At 43.9% G+C, this 25,321-nt stretch overlaps 1 protein-coding gene across 2 annotated transcripts in view; it reads left to right on the top strand.

Moving 5' to 3' along the window:
- rtn3 (reticulon 3) overlaps positions 1-25,321 on the top strand; it is a 39,830-nt gene that overhangs the window by 10,684 nt on the left and 3,825 nt on the right. The window contains exons 3-6 of one of the 2 annotated variants that reach the window (XM_084165485.1): positions 3,101-5,635; positions 16,305-16,512; positions 17,258-17,396; positions 18,550-18,619. In XM_084165485.1, the coding sequence (XP_084021611.1) occupies positions 3,101-5,635; positions 16,305-16,512; positions 17,258-17,396; positions 18,550-18,619 (2,952 nt within the window). The remainder of the gene's footprint in view (positions 1-3,100; positions 5,636-16,304; positions 16,513-17,257; positions 17,397-18,549; positions 18,620-25,321) is intronic. The other variant, XM_084165486.1, reaches the window with a different exon arrangement.

Here is a 25,321-nt window from a genome sequence, read left to right as displayed (position 1 = left end):
GACAGAAACTGAAAATCTGTCCTATGTGGCGCCAGGGTATTCAGTCAGAAAACCAGTCAGCTAATGGCACAGTGAGGGAGATGGGCCTTGGACCTATTCCATCCAGCACTAATGGGAAATGACACTGCTGTACCCAATGGAATTTGATCTCTGATCATACTGCGGCGACCCTTCTCTGCAGCAAAAATATTTAACTGGGTTCATGCTTTTGTGAATGCTTTTGGACTACTAGTATCATTTTTAACAATAACAGATTGTAGGCTTACTACCTCGGGAATCGATGCAGAAGTGGAATGTGACTTAGACGGGCAATATCCTCATACCTTGAAGTGCATACCTAACATGCAGTTCTAGTCCTTTTTAAAGATATCTAGCTTTTACTTGTTTAGAGGCAAACTTTTCTTAACTAGCTAAGCTGCGATCAGTACTGGAAGGCTGTGTCTTATCAAGTAAACTATTTGACTCGTTCACATAGTGCCAAAATGATTGAGCTGATTTTACACTTTCTCATCTTGAAGAAATGCATCCCTTTTAAGTCCTCTTGCTAGGCATATTATGGGATGTGAGATGTTTGTTGGATTGTGCTCAATAGTCCGTTAAAACAAGGATTAGTAATGAGTGTCCCTTTTTGACGCCCACACACTTTAGCACTCAACTCCAATTACTGTGGGGAGTAGATTGCATAAGAAGAGTGAGGTAGTAATATATTAACCCAACTGAGCTACAGAGGACCACGTACAGTGATGCTCTCATCAGAGGTTGAATGAGAATTACAAAACAGTGTTTGACAATTTCTTATCAGATGTATTGGGTCATGTTATTAGTGATTCCAATCAGGCAGTGTTGGCCCCCCCGCTGCCAGTGGCTCTGATTCGTGTTCACGGTGCGGTAGCTGTTTTGTAATTTGTTTACTTGCGTTGAGCCAAAATACTACATTGCTTTCGGCTAGATGGAAAGTCCATTCGTGTATGTGGCCTAGTTTGAACAATGCATAATGGACCTCAATGGGAGGGGAAGACCAAGACAGCCCACCATTGAGTTGTGCACTGATGAACAACATGTCCACGGTGCTGTGGGTTTAGGGTGGCTGCAGGGTCACGCTGACTTGCCACAATGCCTATATTGGGCACCAAGCTACAATAACAGAATACTACAGATAACTTGTTGATGTAAGCTGTTGGGTAGTTTATGAAATGTACAATAACATTGGATTTGAAAAGGAAAAAACTGAGCCACCGATTTGTTCCTCTTAGATTTGGATCTCTTGACTAATTTATAGTAAATAACCACATAGAAGGAGAGGCTGACCTTGTTGCATTTGGAAAAAGTACCAACTTCATATTTTCGCTATTTCTGCCTGAGAGATTTCCTCAAAGCAGGGGTTAAACCCTGGTCTCTGTATGCCTGGGGATTGCAGAGGCAAGCAGGCAGCTGACGTGTACCTCCCAATATAGCTGCCAATTCTCCACTGATCGCTTGTCTCCGGGTGTTGGAAAATGACAGGGGGGACCATCAGGCTGAAAAGGGATCATGTGATTATTGGAGCAGCTTGGAACATCTTGCGGATTATGTATGTATCTCCCCCCCCCATGACCCAGGATGCCCGTGGTACTGTGCCATGTGAGGAGGATCCTTGTCCCAGTCCGACTCTGTCACTTCAGCTGTGGCACATGGAAATAGCAGCAGGTTAGCACGCTTAGTGGCTTATTGACAGACTGCAGTACGGGGGGACATTATATTGGAAGCCTCAACACCAGGACTATTGTCCAGCTGGTTATGTGTGTTGTGTTAGCTGGGTGTTCTTGTTGATTTTACAGATAGGCAGGTGGGAAGAGGCCAGAATAGTGCGACTTAGTCATGCTTGCAAATTGGCCCGTAGATCCTCCTCTGCGGATGAGACTAGTCCTGTAAATCAATGACGTTTTAATTTCACTCCGGTTATATTTTTGACTTGGAGGTAGTAATAATAATATGCCATTTAGCAGACGCTTTTATCCAAAGCGACTTACAGTCATGTGTGCATACTTTTTTTTTTTTTACGTATGGTGCACTGTATTCATTCCAGGGATGAGTCATCCAAGTACATTAAAGATATTGGATTGGAGTTCTACTGCTTGATTAATATCGTACCTAATTTACAAGATTAAGGTACGACATTACAATGCATTACTTACACGGACATCTGCAGTATTGAAGACATGAGGAAGAGTCATTCCCCTTAGTGTGTAGGCCTAGAGGTTGTGTTCAGATGGGAGACACCGCTCATTGGGTAATCAGATGATTTATGTGTTAATTAGGTCATTATGGAAATAACGTCTTGTAATTTAGCTCCTGTTTATACTAGGCTGCAGTCACTTGACCCTAGTCCCTGGCCCATAAAAGGCATTGAGAGTTAAAACGGGGAGCGTTTATCCTATGTGACCTTTGCTTCCAGACTCGTCTTCTAGGCACATTTTTATATCTCGTCCCCGTTGTGTCACATTCAGTTCTATGATATCATCCCCGTAGTCTTTTATGTTGGTCTTCGGGAGATGTGAAGTGACTGCTCAACGGTTCTCATTAAGGTCGTTGATATTACCCAGATAGAGGAAGGATGGAGTGTACCAACCCTATCGGAAGTATTTTGTAGGACATACCAGACAAAGTACCCGATTTAACAAAACTCCAGGCCATATTCTATGCAGCTGTACTTTAAAAAATATATTAATATATGCATAGCAAAAGAGATGTGATTGTGATGTAAGTAGACAATGCATATGCTACCACAGGGCACACAGTATAACAATTTTGTTTATTGATGCAATTTTGTTATTTAGTTTGGAGCTGCTTCATTTCGACCATACAAGTCATTTCCAACGTTGCCTCATTGAAAATGCTCTTCAATGGCAACAACTTGAGATGTTAAGTCAGCAATGCATGCTGACTGACACACCCTCATCCATTACTGCCATTAAACCGTACCATGCGATGCATGACTGCTTGGGCTGCAACAAAATGGCCTCCACCGACTATAACTGGAAGTGCATGGGACTTTGAGTGTGTCTGATGTTTATGCCCTCCTCCTCCTTTCCTTCCCTGCCTCCGTGCATGGCCGATGCAGACAAAAGGGTGGTGCTGGGCTCTGACAAGCCCTCCTCAGAAGGGGTGGCCACCTCCCTTCGCTTCGCCAGGCCTTCTCAACCCGGTTCGTTTTCTCCCACTAACTACGGGAGCGACCCATCATCAGGTCAGCCCGACAGAAAGCCAGATGATTCACCGACAGTGACGTCCCCCGTGTCTGAGAGGATTAAGGCACTGGAGGCCCTGGCAGCAAAGGAGCCCGAGCCCAAGAACGACGGCGGCTTCCCTCACTTCAAAGAGCGCCACTATGAGACGTCTCCTACTGAGGCGCCGACAGAGAGCACCTCACCCTTCCAGAAAAAAGGAGCCTCCATTGATCTGGAATCACCAGAATCCCCCTTTGAGGTCGTGGGAGAAGTCCGACAAGGGAGTGAGTTTGAAGATACTGCAGACTGGATGAGAGCTCACTTACCCCCTGTGCCTGACTTTGAAGATGCTCTTGTATCAGAGGAGGATGGCAAATCCCAAGAGATAAAAGTGGCAGATAAAGTGGTACCTGATGATCCAGAGGCATTTGCCTGTGTCCCTGACGCTTTCATGGACTCTCCCATTGAAAGGCCTGAACTGAAAAATGTGTTCAAAGACCCAGCGCAGCAGTCTAGCGTCGAGGAAGAATCTGAATTTGACCTGAGCTTCCTACCTAAAGCTTACGTGACAGACACCCAAGGCCCTGCTGACCTTGACTCTGAGCTCCCTGCCTCTCCTGCCCCTCCTGCCCCTCCTGCTGGTTTTGACTCTCCCTCTCCATCCCCTCCCTCTGACTCTAAAGAGAAGGATTTGAAGACCAAGCAGGCCCCATGGGGTGGTGACCTGGAGCTCCCAGAGGTAGTCGACAGCTCAGGAGACTCGGAGGACACAGTCATCGAGGACATAGCCTCCATTCCTGCCCCCTCTTCGTCAAGTGATACTACACCTGCCCCCAACCCCTCTGTTCCCTCCCTCCCTACTGAAGAAAAAGAAACCCTGCCAGCAAAGCAGCCAATGCGGGTCCCTACCATCAATGTTATCGAGACGGACGAGCCGAATTACAGCGATATGGAGATGGAAATGGAAATGGAGGAGGAAGGTGATGAAGTTGTAGAAGGCCCTGTGAAAGAGGCACCAAAAACACCTGAGCCGCAACCAGATGTAACTAGATGTGACAAAATTCCTCCCTTAGAATATGATTGTTACTCTCCTCCCTCCTCTCCGGTCGACTCTGATGATGAATACTCACCTAAACACAAGATCCTCAAATCTGAATGCAATACAGATAATCAAAAGACCACAGCACCTAATGATGGGTCAAAGGGCTCCAGTGCTGAGGTTTCACAAGCACAGAAAGTAGAGTCTGATCAATCACAGACCCCCAATGAGTCTAATGAAAAGTCTTCACCTTCCACTGCCAAACCTTCTAAGAAAACCGCAGAGAACCTTTCAGACTTTCCAGAATATGATGACGATGACTGGTCAACTGGCGCACAAGATATCTTAATTAAATCTAGCTCTGCTAACATTACAGCTCAGGATCTTCCACTTCGCCCCTCATCCAAGTTTGAAGAGAAGCCAGAGTCTGATATTAAAGGGGATTATATGCAGACAGTTGAGCTTTCAAAATCCAACTACATGCAGGATGACGGAATCCGTAAATACGACAGACAATCTTTTGAGGACGAAGACGCACTGCCATCCATGGATGACACCATTGATGCTAAAGAGCTGAACTTTGACACAGTACATGAGCCTTCTCCTTCCGATCCAACCTCACAGATCCATATCGGAACACTACTCCCTCAAAACAATGCAACCACTATGGAGCAGGATATCACCTCGATGGCTGAAGAGGACTCCTTCCCCAAGCCAGTTGGAGGCCAGCCATCTCCCAGGGAGTTTCCCAAAGATCCATTCGCCTCTTTCCAGAGCAAACTGCCTGGCAGCACCCTGGAGCCCAAGCCTGAGAAGAAACCGAACGATGACATCATTGCAGATAGCATTGTCAACAGCAAGACGCTTCCACCTCAGGACGCTGGGGCGAAGGAGGACACTGACGCAGGACACCATTCAACAGACAACACCAGTGACCCAGAAAGCATTGAGCCGGACTGCTCAGTCTCTGGTGCCACAGACAGCTTCGTCGAGTTCATGAGGGAGTGCCTGAAGTCACGACAGGACGAAGATCCAGAAGACCTCCATCAAGGTCTCACAGCCAAGGATGAGTGTCATAAAACGGGTGCCCCTCCCTCCCAGTCCACACCCTCCGTGGGCATGGATCTGGAGCAGGAACGCCTCACTATCAATGCACTCAAAGAGTTGGGCAGCAGCCAAGAGGAGGAGGCTGACTTCCATTCTAGTATCAAGGCTTCTGAGAAATCCCAGTCTTCCTTTATATCGACAACCTCCGACCCTCCTTCTCCCCAAAACAAACCTGCTTCCGGCGGCGCATATTCCAAAGAGGTAGAGGCCATCGACGTGTGGGTGGCAGAGGCCTACCACCTTGCAGAGCATGTCTTGGCAGCAATGCTAACGCACTTGTCAGGTAAAATGCTTTCCCTCTGGGCTCTATGCCTGCTAACCTCACACAAGCTAACCACTCTTCCCCTCTCTCTCACTTGCACCTTTCTCCCATCTTGGTCCTCCTGTTCAAAATAGGAGTACACTAACTATATAACATATGGTATATAATCAGCATGTTGATTTCTTATTTATTCTGATACAGCGCCATGGCTGTATTGCTGAAATCTTTGTTTTACAGTCAAGCCTTCTGAAGTGCAGTTATTACAAAAGTCAAAAGGGTCGAACTATATTGTGCTGTGTGTATTCTAAAACGACCCCCCCCACCCACCCCCCATGTCCTTAAAAGCTTGGCAGTAATCATGGTCGGACAGTGGGAGGTGGGGTGTTCAAACATGGCGTCCCGGTGTCTGCTTGCAATGCCCCTGGAAGTCAGGCGGAACAGTCGATCCACCAGTGTTGGGTTTCTGCTTTGGTGCGACATTCCACACCACACTGCACTTGCACAGGACGGGAGACGATCATTCCACAGACCGATGATCATTTTGAAGGAGCAGACTTTCCTTAACCTTTTTTATGATGGCATCATTCGTTATTATCAACCTGCTGGATGTTATAAAGCATGGCTAGACTCAGTAGAGCAAATGATGCGAAAAATGATCTGATATTTATGGGCCGTTGTAGCCTGCTCTCAGATCTGTATGTGCCTAAGTGTGAGTTGGCCGTTGTAGCCTGCTCTCAGATCTGTATGTGCCTAAGTGTGAGTTGGCCGTTGTAGCCTGCTCTCAGATCTGTATGTGCCTAAGTGTGAGTTGGCCGTTGTAGCCTGCTCTCAGATCTGTATGTGCCTAAGTGTGAGTTGGCCGTTGTAGCCTGCTCTCAGATCTGTATGTGCCTAAGTGTGAGTTGGCCGTTGTAGCCTGCTCTCAGATCTGTATGTGCCTAAGTGTGAGTTGGCCGTTGTAGCCTGCTCTCAGATCTGTATGTGCCTAAGTGTGAGTTGGCCGTTGTAGCCTGCTCTCAGATCTGTATGTGCCTAAGTGTGAGTTGGCCGTTGTAGCCTGCTCTCAGATCTGTATGTGCCTAAGTGTGAGTTGGCCGTTGTAGCCTGCTCTCAGATCTGTATGTGCCTAAGTGTGAGTTGGCCGTTGTAGCCTGCTCTCAGATCTGTATGTGCCTAAGTGTGAGTTGGCCGTTGTAGCCTGCTCTCAGATCTGTATGTGCCTAAGTGTGAGTTGGCCGTTGTAGCCTGCTCTCAGATCTGTATGTGCCTAAGTGTGAGTTGGCAAAAGGCCATACAGTACTCATCTCGAAAACAAAAGCAATTTAGGTTAAAAGAGTCCATACTAACAAAGGAAATAGAAGGTCTAACAGAACAGATAGATAGTAATAAAAACTGTAACAGAGGCTCAGAATAAATTTGAGGAAAAACCAAAAGAAATGGAGAAACTTATTCAAGAAAGATCAAGTGTAATATATTATAAAAATAAAGCAAACTGGATGGAATATGGGGAAAATGCTCCAAATTATTTTTTTGTCTTCAACATAGAAATGCTACCAAAAAGAATTTACTGAAACTGGTTACAAATGATTCACCAAATGTATAATTTGAAGGAGGAAGCAAAGTACTTTAAACATATGTTTTCGTTTCAGTCGCCTCCATCTCCTCTAACTGAAGCTAATTGTAGGGATTTTTTTTCTATTTGTAATGTAAAATTAACAGCCATACAGAAAGACTCATGTGAAGGTGAAATTACAGAGAAGGAACTTCTGGATGCAATTAAAGACTTTAAGTCTGGGAAAACTCCAGGGTAGGATGGCATACCAGTCGAGGTATACCAAACCTTTTTTTGATATACTCAGAGGACCATTATTAGCATGTTTTAATCACTCCTATGTAAATGGTAGATTATTAGACACTCAAGAAGAAGGTCTGATTTCATTATTACTGAAACAGGATACAAGTGGGAAATATATAAAGATCCAGTCCATTTAAAAAATTGGAGGCCCCTTACACTTCAGTGTTGTGATGCAAAAATTCTAGCAAAATGTATAGCGCATAGAATTAAAAAGGTATTGTCGGACATTATTCATTCTAATCAGAAAGGTTTTTTACATGGATGATACATTGGAGATAATATAAGGCAAGTACTGGAAACAATGGAACACTATGAAAAATCTGGGAAACCAGGCCTACTATTTATAACAGACTTTTGAAAAGGCATTTGATAAAGTACGACTGGAGTTGATATATAAATGTCTGGAGCATTTCAATTTTGGAGAATCTCTTATAAAATGGGTTAAAATCATGTATAGTAACCCTAGGTGTAAAATAGTAAATAATAGCTATTTCTCAAAGTTTTAAACTGTCAAGAGGAGTAAAACAAGGTTGTCTGCTATTGGCATATCTATTTATTATGGCCATCGAAATGTTAGCTATTAAAATCAGATCCAACAATAATATCAATGGATTAGTAATCCAGGCCTTAAAAACAAAGGTGTCATTGTACGCTGATGATTCATGTTTTCTTTTAAATCCACAACTTGAATCCCTCCACAGCCTCATAGAGGATTGAATGGAGCTGAAGGATGGGATTAATAACAACAAACAACAACTAATAACAACAAGATAACGAATGTAAAGCATACTGTGTCCATAAGTATATAGGTTATAGGTTGAGAGCTTTTGTGAAAGAGCACAGTTAGAAAGATATGGCATATAGAAGCAAACCGGATGGACATCATGAAAATGATCGGGGAGGTTGAGGAAGTTCAGGAGTAAAAACAAACAAAATAGAATTATTGTAAAATTGACTGTGTCCATAAAATGTATATAGTATGTATAAGCTGGAAGTAGAGGCCTAAACGTTGTTGTTCACTAGTTTACTCCAATTAGGGAAGGGGTGGTGGGGTTGGAAAGGGAAATATATACTGCTCAAAAAAATAAAGGGAACACTTAAACAACACAATGTAACTCCAAGTCAATCACACTTATGTGAAATCAAACTGTCCACTTAGGAAGCAACACTGATTGACAATACATTTCATATGCTGTTGTGCAAATGGAATAGACAACAGGTGGAAATTATAGGCAATTAGCAAGACACCCCCAATAAAGGAGTGGTTCTGCAGGTGGTGACCACAGACCACTTCTCAGTTCCTATGCTTCCTGGCTGATGTTTTGGTCACTTTTGAATGCTGGCGGTGCTTTCACTCTAGTGGTAGCATGAGACAGAGTCTACAACCCACACAAGTGGCTCAGGTAGTGCAGCTCATCCAGGATGGCACATCAATGCGAGCTGTGGCAAGAAGGTTTGCTGTGTCTGTCAGCGTAGTGTCCAGAGCATGGAGGCGCTACCAGGAGACAGGCCAGTACATCAGGAGACGTGGAGGAGGCCGTAGGAGGGCAACAACCTAGCAGCAGGACCGCTACCTCCGCCTTTGTGCAAGGAGGAGCAGGAGGAGCACTATCAGAGCCCTGCAAAATGACCTCCAGCAGGCCACAAATGTGCATGTGTCTGCTCAAACGGTCAGAAACAGACTCCATGATGGTGGTATGAGGGCCCGACGTCCACAGGTGGGGGTTGTGCTTACAGCCCAACACCGTGCAGGACGTTTGGCATTTGCCAGAGAACACCAAGATTGGCAAATTCGCCACTGGCGCCCTGTGCTCTTCACAGATGAAAGCAGGTTCACACTGAGCACATCTGACAGAGTCTGGAGACGCCGTGGAGAACGTTCTGCTGCCTGCAACATCCTCCAGCATGACCGGTTTGGCGGTGGGTCAGTCATGGTGTGGGGTGGCATTTCTTTGGGGGGCCGCACAGCCCTCCATGTGTTCGCCAGAGGTAGCCTGACTGCCATTAGGTACCGAGATGAGATCCTCAGACCCCTTGTGAGACCATATGCTGGTGCGGTTGGCCCTGGGTTCCTCCTAATGCAAGACAATGCTAGACCTCATGTGGCTGGAGTGTGTCAGCAGTTCCTGCAAGAGGAAGGCATTGATGCTATGGACTGGCCCGCCCGTTCCCCAGACCTGAATCCAATTGAGCACATCTGGGACATCATGTCTCGCTCCATCCACCAACGCCACGTTGCACCACAGACTGTCCAGGAGTTGGCGGATGCTTTAGTCCAGGTCTGGGAGGAGATCCCTCAGGAGACCATCCGCCACCTCATCAGGAGCATGCCCAGGCATTGCAGGGAGGTCATACAGGCACGTGGAGGCCACACACACACTACTGAGCCTCATTTTGACTTGTTTTAAGGACATTACATCAAAATTGGATCAGCCTGTAGTGTGGTTTTCCACTTTAATTTTGAGTGTGACTCCAAATCCAGACCTCCATGGGTTGATACATTTGATTTCCATTGATCATTTTTGTGTGATTTTGTTGTCAGCACATTCAACTATGTAAAGAAAAAAGTATTTAATAAGATTATTTCATTCATTCAGATCTAGGATGTGTTATTTTAGTGTTCCCTTTATTTTTTTGAGCAGTGTATTTTAAAGGATTGTATGGATGGATGGATGGATGGATGGATGGATGGATGGATGGATGGATGGATGGATGGATGGATGGATGGATGGATGGATGGATGGAGGGGGGAAAAAAGTATTTGATCCCCTGCTGATTTTGTACGTTTTGCCACTGACAAAGAAATGATCAGTCTATAATTTTAATGGTAGGTTTATTTCAACAGTGAGAGACATAACAACAACAAAATCCATAAAAACGCATGTCAAAAATGTTATAAATTGATTTGCATTTTAATGAGGGAAATAAGTATTTGACCCCCTCTCAATCAGAAAGATTTCTGGCTCCCAGGTGTTTATACAGGTAACGAGCTGAGATTAGGAGCACACTCTTAAAGGGAGTGCTCCTAATCTCAGCTTGTTACCTGTATAAAAGACACCTGTCCACAGAAGCAATCAAACAATCAGATTCCAAACTCTCCACCATGGCCAAGACCAAAGAGCTCTCCAAGGATGTCAGGGACAAGATTGTAGACCTACACAAGGCTGGAATGGGCTACAAGACCATCGCCAAGTAGCTTGGTGAAAGGTGACAACAGCTGGTGCGATTATTCACAAATGGAAGAAACACAAAATAACTGTCAATCTCCCTCGGCCTGGGGCTCCATGCATTTCACCTTGTGGAGTTGCAATGATCATGAGAACGGTGAGGAATCAGCCCAGAACTACACGGGAGGATCTTGTCAATGATCTCAAGGCAGCTGGGACCATAGTCACCAAGAAAACAATTGGTAACACACTACGCCGTGAAGGACTGAAATCCTGCAGGGCCCGCAAGGTCCCCCTGCTCAAGAAAGCACATATACAGGCTCGTCTGAAGTTTGCCAATGAACATCTGAATGATTCAGAGGAGAACTGGGTGAAAGTGTTGTGGTCAGATGAGACCAAAATCGAGCTCTTTGGCATCAACTCAACTCGCCGTGTTTGGAGGAGGAGGAATGCTGCCTATGACCCCAAGAACACCATCCCCACCGTCAAACATGGAGGTGGAAACGTTATGCTTTGGTGGTGTTTTTCTGCTAAGGGGACAGGACAACTTCACCGTATCAAAGGGACGATGGACGGGGCCATGTACCGTCAAATCTTGGGTGAGAACCTCCTTCCCTCAGCCAGGGCATTGAAAATGGGTCGTGGATGGGTATTCCAGCATGACAATGACCCAAAACACATGGCCAAGGCAACAAAGGAGTGGCTCAAGAAGAAGCACATTAAGGTCCTGGAGTGGCCTAGCCAGTCTCCAGACCTTAATCCCATAGAAAATATGTGGAGGGAGCTGAAGGTTCGAGTTGCCAAACGTCAGGCTCGAAACCTTAATGACTCGGAGAAGATCTGCAAAGAGGAGTGGAACAAAATCCCTCCTGAGATGTGTGCAAACCTGGTGGCCAACTACAAGAAACGTCTGACCTCTGTGATTGCCAACAAGGGTTTTGCCACCAAGTACTAGTCATGTTTTGCAGAGGGGTCAAATACTTATTTCCCTCATTTAAAATGAAAATCAATTTATAACATTTTTGACATGTGTTTTTCTGGATTTTTTTGTTGTTATTCTGTCTCTCAATGTTCAAATAAACCTACCACTAAAATTATATACTGATCATGTCTTTGTCAGTGGGCAAACGTACAAAATCAGCAGGGGATCAAATACCTTTCCCTCACTGTGTGTATATATATATTTATGTGTGTGTGTGTGTGTGTATATATTTATATGTGTGTATGTGTACAAAAAACATGGGGGATTGGAAGTGATGCAGGCAATTACATTGATTGAAGTTACAATCTATCTGCAATATTAAAGCTGATCTCCACCCCCCCCCCCGGCTAAGGGGCATTGGCCCGCTTCTTTTTATGTTGTGTGACAATTGTCACTGTAGGTTGAGATGCAGGGTACCAACTGCTCTAATTAGCTAGGTCTTGTCCTCTCCACTTCAATCATGATACAGCCCCCCCTCCCTCCCTTCTCTGGAAAATTATACGCCTAGAATATTATATATATTTTTTTATGTGACCAATTTGGTTTTAATGGTACAAAGGACACAGTAAATGGACTTCTGCTCAATATCTGTCTTATATATCATCTTCTGCCAATATTACGTCCTTATCACTGCTGTCATTGTTACGTACCATCTTACAAGCTGTAACGTTTACTCTATTTATATACGTTTAGTGTAATGGTCGTCTGTGATTTGATTTACCCAGTGGCAGAGTAGCCTGCTAATTCACGGTGTAGAGTTAAAGCAAATACCCCCCCCCCCCACACACACACAAATAGGGGACCCCCCTTCTTGTTCTCTTCCTGCTCAGTGCAAAAATGAAATCCAAACCTGCCACACATCGACTGGTATGCAGACAAGTGAATGCAGGATGCGCTCAAACATGTACAGTCACTGTGAGTGTAACCTACACCACGGGCATGCTATGGAACGGTAGGTCATCACTGAGGCAACCAGTAACTAGGGGAGTCGTGGAGGGAATGATATTGAAGTATTACAGTTAAGTACTGTTTGAAAGAGACGCTTTAGCACAATGTGTATATAGTAGAGGCTAAAGGTGCATTTTTATTAGAACATATTGGTCAATAATGCACTATATACACTGAGGATACCAAACATTACCAACACCTTCCTTTCCCCCCTATTGCCCTCAGAACAGCCTTAATTCATCGGGGCATGGACTCTACAAGGTGTCAAAAGCGTTCCACAGGGATGCTGGCCCATCTTGACTCCAATGCTTCCCACAGTTGTCAAGTTGGCTGGATCTCCTTTGGGTGGTAGACCATTCTTGATCTACACAAAACTGTTGAGCGTGAAAAACTCAGCAGTGTTGCAGTTCTTGACACAAAGCGGTGCGCCTGGCACCTACTACCATACCCCGTTCAAAGGCACTTAAATATTTTGTCTTGCCCATTCACCCCCTGAATGGCACACATACACAATCCATGTCTCAATTGTCTCAAGGCTTAAAAATCCTTCTTTAACCTGTCTCCTCCCCTTCATCTACACTGATTTGAAGTGGATTTAACAAGTGGCATCCATAAGGGATGATAGCTTTCACCTGGTCAATCTCTGTCATGGAAAGAGCAGGTGTTCTTAAAAGCATAGCTTAAATATTTGGGTCTATTTTCCCCTCAATCTGCTACATGTATAGGATTTCTCTTGTAAGTGCCCTTTTTTCCATTTGAACCTTGTCCTTTCCCTCAACCACTGACTCTCTGCTATTTCAGTCATCCTTCCACAGTGTTGCTGCCTCAACTCAGCTGGTTATTAGGCGAGGTATGCCTGGCAAGTTGAGTTACATTTATTTTAGCGCGTTTTAACTACCTGTTTTAGTTGGCTTGGCTCCATTGTTGATGAAAAATGCAGCGTGGGCATACCAGTTTTCCATCAATGGGCTGCAAAAAGAAATGGACACACTCATGCTGATATGAATCTGTGATCTTCCCAAATAGGGTACACATTTGAACTGTGGTCTCTTGGGCTAGTAAGTAAATCTCGACTTGCTGCCAAGCCTTTAAAGATTAGTTCAAATCAGGCAGTCCAATTGTAGCAGTAAGATTTGTGTTAATCCTGTGTTTATGTAGACTAGGACTGGGAGGGATAGGGCCGGGGCCAGCCAGTCAGTCGGAAGGAAGTGGATCATGTGAATACTTGAATCAAACTTATCCACCCATGCCAGTGTGTGTAATCACCTATGGTATTTGAATCACATAATGAAGCTTTAGCAGCTGGTTTATCTTCGCAGGAGTAAAGAATTCAAATCTGTGGCCAGGCTATGTTGTATTAGGGTCTCACACACACGCTTGCCAGCAGGCAGTGGTGTGGTGCCTGTACCTTTTTTAAGAGCTGCTTGCTGTCCAGTGAGGTAGAAAGCAGCCCAGTGAGGTAGAAAGCAGCCCAGTGAGGTAGAAAGCAGCCCAGTGAGGTAGAAAGCAGGCCACTGCAGCTCTGCTGCCACTGGGAACACTGCTAGATCTAGAGCCTATAACGCGGAGGGGGGGGGGGGGGGTGTGGGGGTGATGATGAACGAGGGACGTCAGCCCAGGCTGCCTCACTGTGGGTACCAGCAAAGCATGCTGGGAGGGACTCGGACCCCTGCAGTGCTGGGTGAGGAAACCCCACTGCTCAGCAGCCAGTCAGGCGGCATCAGGAACATTAGAGTGCTGTCTGTGTGCTCATACGACAGGGGCGCTGCTGCTCTGCTCTGCTCTGTCAGTCTGTAAACAAGTACATTTTTCACTGTCAAGCAGCCGTGCTTCACATTTGAACTGATACACAACTCTATATTGTAGTATATTTGGAACATTTTGGTATTTTAATAATGGAGTTTTAAATTTGTGATTAAAAATAGGCCTGCAGAGGTGCAGTGTTTGTGAATTAACACTATTTTGTTCTTATTACATTAGTTGTAACGTGGGTAAAAGAGCACTATGAAGTATCTTAATTTATTCACTCAAACCTCCCTCAATTAACACCCACAGTTGTCTAGAATTGCCAGTTAACAATGACATACTGCAGCCAATATGGTGAGTGAGTATTTTAATCATGTAAAACTAGCTGCAATGTAGCCTAATTTCACAACACAATCCTGTTACTGTAACAGGATATCGTTTTTTTCTCCTCTACTCAATCTCGTGTAAATTTGTGAGGGGAGTGTGAGTGAAACCAAAATGCCAACAGAATTTCCTCTGTGTGGTTGCATTAATGGATCCTCTGGAGGGGAGTGGGAAGGGTTTTGTCTATGCTCTTCTCTCTCTGCTCTGCTCTTCTCTCTCTGCTCTGCTCTTCTCTCTCTGCTCTGCTCTTCTCTGCTCTTCTCTCTCTGCTCTGCTCTTCTCTCTCTGCTCTGCTCTTCTCTCTCTGCTCTGCTCTGCTCTTCTCTCTCTGCTCTGCTCTGCTCTTCTCTCTCTGCTCTGCTCTCTCTGCTCTTCTCTCTCTGCTCCGCTCTGCTCTTCTCTCTCTGCTCTGCTCTTCTCTCTCTGCTCTTCTCTCTCTTCTCTCTCTGCTCTTCTTGCTCTTCTCTCTGCTCTGCTCTTCTCTCTGCTCTGCTCTTCTCTCTCTGCTCTTCTCGCCCTTCTCTCTCTGCTCTGCTCTTCTCTCTCTGCTCTTCTCTCTCTGATCTGCTCTCTGCTCTGCTCTTCTCTCTCTGCTCTTCTCTCTGCTCTGCTCTTCTCTCTCTGCTCTTCTCTCTCTGCTCTTCTTGCTCTTCTCTCTGCTCTTCTTGCTCTTCTCTCTGCTCTGCTCTTCTCTCTCTGCTCTTCTCTCTCTGATCTGCTCTCTGCTCTGCTCTTCTCTCTGCTCTTCTCTCTGCTCTGCTCTTCTCTCTCTGCTCTTCTCTTCTCTCTCTGCTCTTCTTCTCTCTGCTCTGCTCTTCTCTCTCTGCTCTTCTCTTCTCTGCTCTGCTCTTCTCTCTCTGCTCTTCTCGCTCTTCTCTCTCTGCTCTTCTCGCTCTTCTCTCTCTGCTCTTCTCTCTCTGCTCTGCTCTTCTCGCTCTGCTCTGCTCTTCTCTATGCTCTGCTCTGCTCTCTCCTCTTCTCTCTATGCTCTGCTCTGCTCTCTCCTCTTCTCTCTATGCTCTGCTCTCTCTTCTCTCTCTGCTCTCTCTTCTCTCTCTGCTCTCTCCCCCTTAATTGTCTGAAACTCACAGCAGCTCAGGCCTGGGGCCCCCAGAGGCATGGCCCCACGTGGCGAGTCAGCCATTTACACAAGGTTTCTCTAAATGCCTCCTTTTCATGGAGATGAAGAAGGGAGGCCATTTAAGTGTGCCATAACAGGGTATATATATATATATATATATATATATATATATATATATATATATATATATATATATATATATATATATATATATATATATATATATATATATATATATATATTTATTCACGGAGGAGCGGTTGAGGGGGTGGCTAATGTAATGCAGTATGTATACAGCATGTTATGCTTAGACTCAAGTTGCCTGAGGGGAATACACAGCATAATTATATATAGGTCTGAAGTTGGATATCACAATTTGCTAGTCGTGTGTTGTGCAATGAGTAACTAGAATTATTCCCTCTGTTCTCCCTCCCAATCTCTCTACTCCACATTGCTCATAAACAATAAATACACACACACACACACACCTTTTCCCCCTACACACCCCTATCTCTCACCCACTCTAGTCAAGGACTTGGTGCACTGGCGAGACCCCAAGAAGTCGGGCATGGTGTTCGGCCTGTCCCTGCTGACGCTCCTGTCCCTGGCGGCGTTCAGCGTCATCAGCGTGATCTCCTATCTGCTCCTCGCCCTGCTCTGTGTCACCATCTCTTTCCGCATCTACAAGGCTGTCGTCCAGGCCGTGCAGAAGTCCAACGACGGACACCCCTTCAAGTAAAGCAGCACACTCCATAGGGAACCTTGTGATGCTGAACTGCTAAGTCTTGTATTGGTTTGGCTGTTAGAACATGAAAAAGACGTTGGTAGTAGCAGAGGTTGCTTGATAGGACACATGTCTAAGTGTAGCCTAAGAGGTAGTCACATGACCAGGAAAAACGATGCCCCATTTATAGGTTATTGCCGTTTTTTAAGTACGATGAATATACGTCTTCATCGTATCATTTTCCATTGGCGAGGAAAATACAGAGCATCACAGCCCAGCCGTATAGAGCATCACAGCCCAGCCATATAGACTGATGACTAATACAATGGGCGCGTTCCAGGCTGCCTCCATAGCAGTCGTATCATATTAAGACACATTGATGGGGTTCCTGCAATGTTGGACACTACCTCGGCATTTGCAGAGATCTGATACAGATCTGATTGGTTTCAGATCTCTACAAATCTGGTAACCTGCTCAATGTGAACGGGGCCTAATACTGTATGCCTGAAAACAATTGCTGTAATAGAAAAAAATACAAACTAACAATCGTGTGAAATTTAAAGCGCCTTGGTTGGGTAGCGATGATCTAATTAGCGCTTAGCATGTTAGCCTGAAATTATCAAATGAAACCAAGCGATTTAGTGATTAGCAGGTTAGCCTGAAATGGTCCAATGAAAGCGATTTGTTAGATTAGCATTTAGCAGGTTAGTCTGAGTTCACAGCTTCATACACCATGCTGTGGTTGGTTATCCTCAGAGCTCTGATGGAGAAGGATGTCAGCGTTCCCCCTGAGACCTTCCGCAAGCACGTGGACGTCAGTCTGACCTACATCAACCGATTCCTAAAACAGATGAGCAAACTCTTCCTGGTCGAGGACCTCATCGACTCCCTAAAGGTGGGTTTAGGTGTCTGTCCTTCTGCCTGTCTGTCATGCAGTTCACCCCCCCGGTATCTGACCCTCGGCTCATGATTGATAGTGTTGGACCAGTGATTCATTCCATAGTAGCCCTTGTGTGTTTGCATGCATCGTTTTGCCTCTTACCTCATTAAGAGTCTTGTGCTGACACACACTTGTGTGTAAATATATGTACGCGACCCTAAACTAGGTATCATGCTTGACAGTCCTAAACTGACTGATGTGTTCTCATATTCCTGGGTCTCTTCCCCCTTAAACTCTGCCCTCCTGCCGCACAATCTTTTTAAAACTCGCACACACTCTGAACACTCCCTGCTGTCTATAATAAACCTCTAGCAACTCAACCCTATTGTATGCTGCAGTGTTAGTGTGATAGGGATCTATAGTCAAGTTCTTCATCATGTGACTATGGGAGAGCTCATGGTATAGCAGTGGCATGGCTGTGGGCATCCATCACACAGGGCGGGTGCTACATAAGCACTGGGTTAGTACCGCAGCATTCAGATAGCAGCTAGCTAGCGGACCTAGAACACAGCTCACGGTTAGCTCTGCTGCGGAGCGAGGGGGGAAGGGGAGCGGAAGGAAGGAAGGAAGGAAGGGGGGGAGGAGAGCTACTGGCAGTGTGCCAGTTCATTATAGCCCAGACATACCAACCTATCAGACCAAGACGACTGTCGCTGGTCCGTCCCACGGCCACTCGGGCGGAGATGATGCTCGCAACTTCACTCCCAGCCTATTAAATCCGCATTCAATCCCTCTCCTAGCTGGAGTTAGAAGCTGTCCTTAACCTCAGATCTAGGATCAGATTACCATACCCTAACCAACATTGGGATTACAAAATATTAAAATATTTGACCCAAGAACAGTTGTTAGGGGCAAATTCTTCCTGGTCATTCATACACATGTCATGGTGATGAACCGTGGATGTATTCCGTAGGGGGTGGGACTTTACAGAACGTTCATATAGAAATGTAATGCTATTCTACATAACAGAAAGCCGTGCCTGTTCTACAATTCTATCTGCAACGTTTTAACTACTAAACCTCTCTTTGAATAGGCCCAAGGCAACCAGTGTTCTAACCATTGACTTAATGACATCATTGGCTGTAACCAGGGCTTATTTTCCTCCCAGATGGCTGTTGTGATGTGGCTGCTGACCTACGTAGGAGCCGTCTTCAACGGCATCACCATCCTCATCCTGGGTAAGAGGCTACCGCAGCACTGCACGGAGGTCGTGTGTGTGTGGTGTGCAGCTGTGAACACTTTGAAATATAATAGATGTTAGAGATCTATGGCGTTTGAGAAACCTTTTTCATGTCGGGTGTGTGGTTTGAACATGCATGAAACCTGGGAGAATGAAAGTGGTATGACTGTCTATTTTACTTAGTGACCTATATTTCTATCTGACCTGGTGTACGGACAACACACGTATTGAATACTGAATACTCTTGATGGATTTATGTTTAAATGGATGTGGGGCACACAGATTGTGTTCTTGCTGACGCCGGAGAAATGCATAGCAGGAGATCATACTTTCCTTACATTTTTGGTTGAACCGACAGTTTGCAAATGTCACAGCTGTTTGGAGCTTTGCCAACCGGTGAAATACATGTATAGACATGTAAGGCCATACAAATGTAATTAAAGGGGAACTACACACTCAAATTAATTTTTGTTGTGTGACAAAACTGCAGCTTTTAGTGGCCTTTTATTGTCCCCAGCACAAGATGCACCTGTGTAAATGATCATGCTGTTTAATCAGCTTCTTGATATGCCACACCTGTCAGGGGGATGGATTATCTTGGCAAAGGAGAAATGCTCACTAATAGGGATGTAAACACATTTGTGCACAACATTTGTGAGAAATAAGCTTTTTGTGCATATGGAACATTAATGGGATTTTTTATTTCAGCTCATGAAACATGGGACCAACACGTTGTGTTTTATATTTATGTTAAGCGTGTATATATAAATCTGTGTGTGTGTGTGAAGAGAGAATCTGAGAGTGAAAATAACTGGGGGAAAAATAAAACAGAGGAATTATGACTAAAACAGAATGGGTACATTTCATGAAGAAAGTGTTTGTGATTGCTTCAGCTGTCTAAAAATATGTGTATGGTAGTTGGAGATGTAGACTTTAAGCTACTGTAGGTCTGATTTTGCTTTAGACTGCTATATATTTTAGCACCTCAATTATGAAAAATGGTAGATCTACAGTGCCTTCGGAATGTATTCAGACCCCTTGACCTTTTCCACATTTTGTTACGTTACAGCCTTATTCTAAAATGGATGAAATATACACTACCGTTCAAGAGTTTGGGGTCACTTAGAAATGTCCTTGTTTTCCATGAAAATATGCATGAAATGAGTTTGAATAGGAAATATAGCAAAATGAATAGGAAATGTAGTCATTCACAAGGTTAGAAATAATGATTTTTAATTGAAATAATTGTGTCCTTCAAACTTAGCTTTCGTCAAAGAATCCTCCATTAGCAGCAATTATAGCCTTGCAGACCTTTGGCATTCTAGTTGTCAATTTGTTGAGGTATTCTGAAGAGATTTCACCCCATGCTTCCTGAAGGACCTCCCACAAGTTGGATTGGCGTGATGGGCACTTCTTACGTACCATACGGTCAAGCTGCTCCCACAACAGCTCAATAGGATTGAGATCCGGTGACTGTTCTGGCCACTCCATTATAGACAGAATATCAGCTGACTGCTTCTTCCCTAAATAGATATTGCATAGTTTGGAGCGGTGCTTTGGGTCATTGTTCTGTTGTAGGAGGAAATTGGCTCCAATCAAGCGCCGTCCACATGGCGTTGCAAAATGGAGTGATAGCCTTCCTTCTTCAAGATCCCTTTTACCCTGTACAAATCTCCCACTTTACCATCACCAAAGCACCCCCAGACCATCACATTGCCTCCACCATGCTTGACAGAGGGCATCAAGCACTCCTCCAGCATCTTTTCATTTGGTCTGCGTCTCACAAATGTTCTTCTTTGTGATCCGAACACCTCAAACTTCGATTCGTCTGTCCATAACACTTTTTTCCAATCTTCCTCTGTCCAGTGTCTGTGTTCTTTTGCCAATCTTAATATTTTCTTTTTATTGGCCAGTCTGAGATCTGGCTTTTTCTTTGCAACTCGGCCTAGAAGGTCAGCATCCCGGAGTCGCCTCTTCACTGTTGACGTTGAGACTGGTGTTTTGCGGGTACTATTTAATGAAGCTGCCAGTTGAGGACCTGTGAGGCGTCTGTTTCTCAAACTAGACACTAATGTATTTGTCCTCTTGCTCAGTTGTGCACCGGGGCCTCCCACTCATCTTTCTATTCTGGTTAGAGCCAGTTTGCGCTGTTCTGTGAAGGGAGTAGTACACAGCGTTGTACGAGATCTTCAGTTTCTTGGCAATTTCTCACATGGAATAGCCTTCATTTCTCAGAACAAGAATAGACTGATGAGTTTCAGAAGAAAGTTTTTTGTTTCTGGCCATTTTGAGCCTGTAATCGAACCCACAATTGTTAATGCTCCAGAAACTCAACTAGTCTCAAGAAGGGCAGTTTTCAGCTGTGCTAACATAATTGCAAAAGGGTTTTCTAATGATCAATTAGCCTTTTTTAAATGATAAACTTGGAATAGCAAACACCAACGTGCCATTGGAACACAGGACTGATGGTTGCTGATAATGGGCCTCTGTACGCCTATGTAGATATTCCATAAAAAAATCAGCCGTTTCAATAATAATAATAATAATAATATGCCATTTAGCAGACGCTTTTATCCAAAGCGACTTACAGTCGTGCGTGCATACATTTTTTATTGTGTATGGGTGGTCCCGGGGATCGAACCCACTACCTTGGCGTTACAAGCGCCGTGCTCTACCAGCTGAGCTACAGAGGACCACCAGCTACAATAGCCATTTACAACATTAATAATGTCTACACTGTATTTCTGATAAATTTGATGTTATTTTAATGTGCAGAAAAATTGCTTTTCTTTCGAAAACAAGGACATTTCTAATTGACCCCAAACTTTTGAACGATAGTTTATATTTTTCTCAGCAATCTACACACAATGTCCCATAATGACAAAGCGAAAAGTTTTTCTTAAAAATGTTTAGCAAATGTATAAAAAAATAAAATAAACATACCTTATTTACAGAAGTATTCAGACCCTTTGCTATGAGACTCAATTGAGCTCAGGTGCATCCTGTTTCCATTGATCATCCTTGAGATGTTTCAACAACTTGATTGTAGTCCACCTGTGGTAAATTCAATTGATTGGACATGATTTGGAAAGGCACACCCCTGTCTATATAAGGTCCCACAGTTGACAGTGCATGTCGGAGCAAAAACCAAGCCATGATGTCGAAGGAATTGTCCGTAGAGCTCCGAGACAGGATTGTGTCGGCACAGATCTGGGGTAGGGTACCAAAAAAATGTCTGCAGCATTGTCTTTTTCGTTGTGTCGGACCCCAGTAAGACTAGCAGTCGCTATTGGCGTTGGCTAATGGGGATCCTAATTAATAAATACAATTCAAAACGGGCATAGTGTTTCCCTGCCCTGCCGTCTGCTACATTGGTGTCAAGTGGTGGCTGAGGCCCCGGCTGTGCTAGCAGGCTAAGTAGTCTAAGCACTAGGGGAATTCCCATTCGGAGGGGAAGTCTAGCCATCCTTGCTACAGTGCCTTGCAAAAGTATTCATCCCCCTTGGCGTTTTTTCCTATTTTGTTGCATTACAACCTGTAATTTAAATGGATTTTTATTTGGATTTCATGTAATGGACATACACAATTGTCCAAATTGGTGAAGTGAAATGAAAAAAATCACTTGTTTAAAAAAATTATTTCAAATAACGGAAAAGTGTGCGTGCATATGTATTCACCCCCTTTGCTATGAAGCCCCTAAATAAGATCTGGTGCAACCAATTACCTTCAGAAGTCACATAATTAGTTTGATTGCACACAGGTGGACTTTAAGAGTCACATGGATCTCAGTGTGTGTGTATATATATATATATGTATGTATGTATGTATATATATATATGTATATATATATATGTATATATATATATATATATATATATATATATATATATATATATATATATATATATATATATATATATATATATATATATATATATATATATATATATATATATATATATATATATATATATATATATATATATATATATATATATATATATATATATATATATATATATATATACCTGTTCTGAAAGGCCCCAGAGTCTGCAACACCACTAAGCAAGGGGCACCACCAAGCAAGCAGCACCATGAAGACCAAGGAGCTCTCCAAACAGGTCAGGGACAAAGTTGTGGAGAAGTACAGATCAGGGTTGGGTTATAAAAATATATCAGGAACTTTGAACATCCCACAGAGCACCATTTTTAAATCCATTATTAAAAAATGGAAAGAATATGGCAACACAACAAACCTGCCAAGAGAGGGCCGCCCACCAAAACTCACGGACCAGGCAAGGAGGTCATTAATCAGAGGCAACAAAGAGACCAAAGATAACCCTGAAGGAGCTGCAAAGCTCCACAGCGGAGATTGGAGTATCTGTCCATAGGACCACTTTAAGCTGTACACTCCACAGAGCTGGGCTTTACGGAAGAGTGGCCAGAAAAAAGCCATTGCTTAAAGGAAAAAATAAGCAAACATGTTTTGTGTTTGCCAAAAGGCATGTGGGAGACTCCCCAAACATATGGAAGAAGGTACTCTGGTCAGATGAGACTAAAATTGAGCTTTTTTGGCCATCAAGGAAAATGTCTGGTGCAAACCCAACACCTCTCATCACCCCGAGAACACCATCCCTACAGTGAAGCATGGTGGTGGCAGCATCATTATGTGGGGATGTTTTTCATTGGCAGGGACTGGGAAACTGGTCAGAATTGAAGGAATGATGGATGGTGCTAAATACAGGGAAATTCTTGAGGGAAACCTGTTTCAGTCTTCCAGAGATTTGAGACTGGGATGGAGGTTCACCTTCCAGCAGGACAATGACCCTAAGCATACTGCTAAAGCGACACTCGAGTGGTTTAAGGGGAAACATTTAAATGTCTTGGAATGGCCTAGTCAAAGCCCAGACCTCAATCCAATTGAGAATCTGTTGTATGACTTAAAGATTGCTGTACACCAGCGGAACCCATCCAACTTGAAGGAGCTGGAGCAGTTTTGCCTTGAAGAATGGGCAATAATCCCAGTGGCTAGATGTGCCAAGCTTATAGAGACATACCCTAAGAGACTTGCAGCTGTAATTGCTGCAAAAGGTGGCTCTACAAAGTATTGACTTTGGGGGGGTGAAAACTTGAGCGTGCATAACTATTCTGTTTTTTTTGTTCTTATTTCTTGTTTGTTTCACAAGAAAATATTTTGCATCTTCAAAGTGGTAGGCATGTTGTGTAAATCAAATGATACAAACCGCCAAAAAAATCCATTTTAATTCCAGGTTGTAAGGCAACAAAATAGGAAAAATGCCAAGGGGGGTGAATACTTTTGCAAGCCACTGTATATGAGCGACGTTACAATTCCCACCAAGTGATTTAACCCTACTGGTGCGACGTGTAGGGTGTTTGCCCGGGCTCTATTCCCTGCCCCTGCTGTTGGGTACCAAAAGGCTAAAACCGCTTGATGAGGTCGCTGGGTATAATACTAAGGTTGTTTAGTATCCTATGTTTCATGCATGTTTAAACTAACTGGGGCAACTGGACACACTGTAAATGGGGTCAAAGGTCATAGAATGTGCTAGAAAATGTTTATCAAACATCTTCCATTAAAAATAAAACTGGCCAGTTTAAAAAGGTCAGTTCAGTCTCACTGGATCATTGAAGACCAAGTCCACACAATTTTTCTGTGCAATTACGTCGCTATAATGCTTGGCATCATGGAGAACTAAACGGCATTGCTTAGAATATAAGCCCTAGACAATTGCAGTGAGACTAGAACACCCTGTGGGTCTTGCTCGAGTGTTGTAAGCATGTCGCGCTCGTTAAGTCCAGCCACACCGTGACCTTTTCCTAGATTGACAAAACGGATGATACGGTCTGAGGTCATTGGCGGCACAGACTGTGCCTTCATACAATTTAGCTAATTAGACCAGCACTCCCCAATGGCCTACTGCTTTGTCAAACACTGTATGTCAGGAATATTGCTCTAAACTCTTTTAATGGCATCTGACACCATCCCAGTTTACTGGGTGGTAAAGCCTCATTGGTTGTTTTTGTCAGGGGATTTCTTACTAGTAAAATGGTTTGCGGTGTCCTTAGTCTACATCCCTGAAAGCAACGTTATTATTATTATTATTGTGATGGACTATAAATGGTAACTTTATATACTGTGCCTTCGGAAAGTATTCAGACCCCTTGACTTTTTCCACATTTTGTTACGTTACAGCCTTATTCTAAAATGTATTCAATAAATTTTTTCCCTCAGCAATCTACACACAATACCCCATAATGACAAAGCGAAAACAGGTTTTTGGAAATTTGTGCAAATTTATAAAATAAATAATACCTTTATTTACGTAAGTATTCAGACCCTTTGCTATGAGACTCAAATTGAACTCAGGTGCATCCAAGTTTCCATTAAGCATCCTTGAGATGTTTCTACAACTTGATTGGAGTACACCTGTGGTAAATTCAATTGATTGGACATGATTTGGAAAGGCACACACCTGTCTATATAACATCACACAGTTGACAGTGCATGTCAGAGCAAAAACCAAGCCATGAGGTTGAAGGAATTGTCCGTAGAGCTCCGAGACAGGATTGTGTCGAGGCACAGATATGGGAAAGGGTACCAAAACAATTCTGCAGCATTGAAGATCCCCAAGAACACAGTGGCCTCCATCATTTTTAAATGGAAGAAGTTTGGAACCAC

Source organism: Coregonus lavaretus, assembly GCF_964263955.1.
Source record: "Coregonus lavaretus genome assembly, chromosome: 7".
Classification (NCBI taxonomy): Eukaryota; Metazoa; Chordata; class Actinopteri; order Salmoniformes; family Salmonidae; genus Coregonus; species Coregonus lavaretus.
Note: the sequence above shows the minus strand (reverse complement) of the source record. Positions and strands in the feature narration are given on the sequence as shown.